Genomic DNA, 5518 nt, shown 5'->3' with positions numbered 1-5518 from the left:
GCCAAGCCTCAGCACTTCAACAGGGCGGAGTGGAGGTCACCAGTCACATGGCGTGTGGCTGTGCCACACATGGGGCGTGTTTGATCTCGAGCTGCTTGTGAGAGGAGTAGGAGAGACCTCGAGGTCATCTAGTCTGTCCTGGTGCTCCAGTGAAGGGTCTGCACCACCCGGCAACTGCTTATCTCATTGCTCTCTCCTCTTAACGAGGTTCTTAACGGCCTCTGAGGAGTGAGACCTGGGTGTCCCTCACAAACAGAGGTGACGATGATGCATAATTGTGATGTGTGAAAACGCATAAAGGCAAAGTGGAAAGGGGATGTAATGGCTGGAGATGGGGAGATGGTGGGGTGACGGGCTGCCCCTGTCCCCAAGGGAAGGTCGACGCTCTCTCCTTTTGCCCTCATACGGGGGGGGAAGGCGCGGGAGAACCAGTGGCATCGCCAGATGTCCAGGGACTGCACTCGTGGGTGCGAGGTGTCAGAGTCCAGCAGCGGGAAATGGTACGCGTGGTCAGACAAAGAGGCGGGAGCATGCATGCTGTGCCCTGCTGCATGCTCTACATTATATAAACCTTTTTTTTATCCCCTCTCTCCTGAGACAAAACAAGAGTTGGGAAATAAACCCTTGCTTGCCGTGAGCGTGTCTCCGCAGGAGTGTGGGGTGGAGCTGCGAAGTGGGGAGGCAGCCACTCCTGGCAGGCTGCTGCAGGTTTTACTGGTGACAAACATCCCCGATTAAAAGCCAAAGTGTGTAGAATTAAGTTCTGTACGATTCTGTCCTGTCTGTGAGGGAGAGACTGAGCGAGCTCTTCCTAGAGCATCTCTGTGGGCAGGTTTTGATTCCCATACTCCTATTATTCACTTTATTATTAATCTGAATGATGAGAGAGAAAAACCTTGTTGCTTTGAAGTTTTTATTTTGCCCTGTAACATAAACGATTGCCTTGCTCTTCCTGCAGTCGCTGCTGTGTCAGATCCACGATTATTCTACGCAGCACTAAGTGTATGATGTGTTTTACCCCCAGCCTGCCGGGGTGGAACGTTCGTTCGTTAGTTGGCATCTCCAGGGGCAGTGTGAGCGCTTCGGGATTCACCCTTCTTGGGGGACCGATGCGCGGTGCTGGCAGGGGAATGCGTGTCCTGGAGCCACGTCTCTGCAGGCTGGGCTCGTGCTAGATCCCACCAACGACACAGGGCTGGGCCCGCTTGGTTCTGGGGTGGGAGATCTCTGAAAGCTCGAGCAAGAGCATTAAATCCAAACTCACCGTGGGTCCAGCTGAGCCGCAGGGTGGGGAGGTGACAGGCGGCTCTGAGAGCTGAGGTGCCACGCTGGGCACCCACGGCTCGTGGTGCTTTTCCCAAAACAGGGCGAATGTGGTATCTGAGTGACAGGATCGCCCTGCAGGTACTGGTGGAAGCGCAGGGAGAGTTTTCAGTTGGCAGAGCACAGCCACCCAGAGGGAATCAGGCCAAGACTTCAAAGTGATTTACAGCTTTGGCATGAATCCTCTTCCCTTTCAATCACAGCAAGATCAGAGGCACGGAGGGATGAAGGATTTTCAAATTTGCTGCAGCACGGGTTGCCCCTGAGTTTTGGTGGCAAGGGTGGAACGCTTTGTGTGTTTTAGCAGCTGGTTTTGTTGGTTTGTTTTTTTTAATGTGGGTTTGGTGGTTTTGTAAAGCATGTGCTTTAAAAAGTCCTTTTAAACTGCCTCCGTTTGGAGGTCCTACAGCACAGCACCCGTCCCGGAACTGGTTCTTGGAATGCTGCATCCATGTACCTTCCCATGGCCATGCAGCAGACCTGGAGACAAGAACCTAGAGCTCTTGACCCCAGTCTGCTACAGGACGTACTAGGCCGGAGCGACATGACACACAACCGATTCCTGACGCTTCTCTCTCCTTGTTAATCTAACATGCTCTTTTTCTTTCTTCCTCTTCCGTGTTTGTTCTTCTCAAAGCCTAATGCTTTCTTCAGGCCCCAGCAGTGGGGTTCACCACGCAGCCCTGCAGCCAAAGCCCTGTCTCTTCCATCAGATCAGCCTGCATCTGATTTCCCCAGGATGATCTCGGAAGCTGGGACCCCCCAGAAGTCACCAATGGTGGAGAAGACAATGGCGGTGCCACCAGGCAGGCCGTCACCCGCAGGGTCTCCCAGGAACCGCCAAACTCAGACTAGTTCCAGCAACCTTCACCTTCCCCAGGACTCTTCCGTGAAAGGGCAGCTGGCCAGCGAGGACCCGGTGGTTGTGACTCATGAGCAGTTCAAAGCTGCCCTTAGGATGGTTGTGGACCAGGGAGATCCCCGGACATTGCTGGAGAATTATGTGAAGATTGGTGAAGGGTCCACAGGTATCGTCTGTATTGCTCGAGAGAAGCACTCGGGGCGGCAGGTGGCGGTGAAAATGATGGACTTGAGAAAGCAGCAGCGCCGGGAGCTCCTTTTCAATGAGGTGAGTAGAGTGATGGGGTTCTGCTGTCCACTGTAAAGCCATGGTGTAACAGTTGGTGTGGTAAGAAGGGAAGAGCAGGAGACACCTTCCTTTTGAAGGAATTATGCTAATACCAAGAACTTCTTCTGGGGGGATGGGGGCTACGGCGTTGTACTCGCAGGGTTGGTGTGTTTGCTTTGTCGGGTTAAGATGAAGCGCTGTTGGTGACTGTCGTGGTGCTCAGTTGTCCACTCTGTTGTTACAGGTGGTGATCATGAGGGACTATCAACACGTCAACGTTGTAGAGATGTACAAGAGCTACCTCGTGGGAGAGGAGCTCTGGGTGCTGATGGAGTTCCTGCAGGGAGGAGCCCTCACAGACATTGTGTCTCAGATCAGGTACGAAGCGAAGTCCGAAACATCTCCGTTTGTGCTCCCACCTGCCAGGCAGGAGCAGGAGACTGGAGATGTCTGGGGAGAATAGTTTCCCTCAGGGGTCTGGTGTCTGCAGTGCCCCGAAACTACTGCCCTGTATAACCGTCACTCCGTGAAGTGTGCGGCAATACGTCTGATGTAGAAGGGACCTCATTTACAGCGCTGGTCCCTCTAGATACCCACCGCTCATCTACCTGATGACCTTCCCTGTAAACCACGGTACTCATAACAAATGTTGTTCACCTGGTCTGTTGGACTGTGCCCAGGAAGCTCACTGACTAAGCGTTAAAGGACATGCAGAAATAGTTTTCAGTGGTGCAGCCTTAGCGAGGTTGAATTCAGGGCTAACTCCTCCAGAGAAGTGCAGCAGAGCCTTGAGATCTGGACTCCGTCCCAAATTTCATTGACTAAAGATAGCAACTGCTGGACACTCTCCTAAATTTGTTTTCTTAGCCCCACCACTTCATTAATGCCCAAAGCATTTCTGTAGGGCAAAGAGGTTGTTCTCAAACGGCCCCTAGTCCTGCTGACGAGGTGTCCTGGTGATGTAGTGAAGATGATCGTGTCTTACCCTCAACGCTGGAGCACCCTCCTCCCGCTTCCAAGCAAGCTTTTCCCAGGGAGGCAAAGGCCCTCCTTCCGCTCACTGAGCATTTGCATCTCCAGGAGGGAGGAAATCCTCTAGCGATCTGTTCTACACTACACAATCCCTTAACCGACACCAGATTCCATCGGTGACCGGCTGAAGGTACACCTCCGGCCACGCTCCACAACTGCCGTGCTCCAAAGTGCAGCTCATGCGCTACGAAATGAAAAGCGCTGTCTCCAGACAGCTTGGGTCTGCCCGGGGGCAGTCCCGCAGCTGGCCTTTGTCCCTCCCCCTTTACAAGTTAAATCCTAATGGCCAAAGTAGCCCCCTGCCAGCCTTTAGATGCATGTCCCACCAGCGTGGCGCAGAGCAGCCTCCGCTTTCTCCTGGTCGGGTGGTTGCTTTGCAGAGTGAGGTGTGGAGTACCAGACAGGCTGAGGAGGAGAAATTTCTCAGCTGGTGGAGCAACCTCCCTCGTGAGTGTGTAGAAATTACTCTGATGTGTTCAGAAGGTGCTGGTACGTTCTGCATGGTTCTGTCTTCTGAGCACCCTCCTCTGTCTGACCTGCAGACCTGGGTTTGAGGCGGCAGGTTCTGTGCCCTCTGAGAGCTGTTTGGCTGGAATCAGGAGGACTCAAACTGGGAACTTCAGCTATTCCTTGAAACACTCAACCTCTAGCGTTGCTCGGTGTCAGCGTGCAGAGAGCGCTGGCACCGTCTCCACACACAGGAGAGGATTTTCATGTCTACCCTTTTATTTTCACTTGACCGCGAAGGTTCTTGTGCTGGTGCTAAAGGAGCAGGAGCTTCTGCAGGCAGGGCTTGTGGTGGCCAGTGTGCTCGCAGGGCAGTGACGTCCCAGGGTGGCTCCCCTGCCATAGCCTGGGCTGCCTTTAGTCGAGGTGTCAGAGCATCGGAAGGGTCTGGCTGCGCGAGACTGGTCAAGGATCCCGATGGTCGCTCTCAAACCACGAGCTGCGCACAAGCCTTGTGAACAGTAGCTTGAAACACCACGTGTGTGCTCAAGAAAAAGCTGCCTCGACAGTTCCTGCTGCACGAAGCCACGGTCCAGCTTATCAGAGCTGCTTGAGACAGCAACTCGCAGAAGGGATTTTGGTACACGATTTAAAAGGGGTTTCTCTGTATTAGACTTAGGAAAACCCAAAACCGCTGGCCATAAACCAGAAATGATTTTGGCAGTAAAGGCAGAGCCAGTGGAGCAGTAGAGGTGAGCTAGTAACGGTTGTGGGGAACCAAAACCTCCGTCTGCCGTTTGACCCCTAACCAGTGCCGTACCAGCGAGGAGACCCGCGGCCGAGAGCTGCCCCATCCCTGCACGGCGCCGCCGTGAAACTCCGTGTCTTTGATTTCAGGCTGAACGAAGAGCAGATTGCGACGGTGTGTGAGTCGGTGCTGCAGGCGCTGTCCTACCTTCACTCGCAGGGCGTCATCCACCGAGACATCAAGAGCGACTCCATCCTCCTGACGCTGGATGGGAGGGTACGGCTCTGCAGGCACATTGTTCCCCCTCTTTCCTTCCTGCTCACAAGCTCTCGTTCGCACCTCGTCCTCTTGCTCCCTTTGTCTTCCTTGTCTTTGGGGTTTCCCTCAGTGTTGTTTAAAAATGATTTTTAAGGCTGGTTGGTTTTCTCCTTGTACAGGTCAAACTCTCGGATTTTGGCTTCTGTGCTCAGATCAGTAAAGATGTACCTAAAAGGAAGTCCCTGGTGGGTACTCCCTACTGGATGGCTCCAGAAGTGATCGCCAGGATTCCCTACGCTACAGAGGTACGGAACCACCTCCGGCGGATCGGCGGAGGTAGCCAGTAACGTTCCGAAGCCTGGCAGGAAAATAACTGCTGGTTTTTCCAGGAAGAGCCTCTGTTCAAAATATAAACACAACTCTGAGTGCGGACTGGATTGTGACGGTATGGCCATTTCCCAAGAGAGCGGAAACCAGGCTGTTCCGCTCCCGGGAAGGAGGTGTGCCCTCACCCTGTCCCTAGACCTGCAGCTTGACATAGGCTCCCGGACTCCGGGGCGGGGGCAGATGCCTGGCTGGGA

General features: G+C 53.9%; 1 protein-coding gene across 1 annotated transcript in view; it reads left to right on the top strand.

The window, feature by feature from the left end:
- The first annotated feature begins 1371 nt into the window (after positions 1-1371).
- The window catches only part of LOC104490083 (serine/threonine-protein kinase PAK 6-like), a 6756-nt gene continuing 2609 nt past the window's right edge, over positions 1372-5518 (top strand). Inside the window, exons 1-5 of the mRNA XM_010132329.1 lie at positions 1372-1404; positions 1961-2452; positions 2697-2830; positions 4829-4955; positions 5117-5242. Of these exons, the coding sequence (XP_010130631.1) occupies positions 1372-1404; positions 1961-2452; positions 2697-2830; positions 4829-4955; positions 5117-5242 (912 nt within the window). The remainder of the gene's footprint in view (positions 1405-1960; positions 2453-2696; positions 2831-4828; positions 4956-5116; positions 5243-5518) is intronic.

This window comes from Buceros rhinoceros, unplaced genomic scaffold (genome assembly GCF_000710305.1).
Source record: "Buceros rhinoceros silvestris isolate BGI_N320 unplaced genomic scaffold, ASM71030v1 scaffold9390, whole genome shotgun sequence".
Classification (NCBI taxonomy): Eukaryota; Metazoa; Chordata; class Aves; order Bucerotiformes; family Bucerotidae; genus Buceros; species Buceros rhinoceros.
Note: the sequence above shows the minus strand (reverse complement) of the source record. Positions and strands in the feature narration are given on the sequence as shown.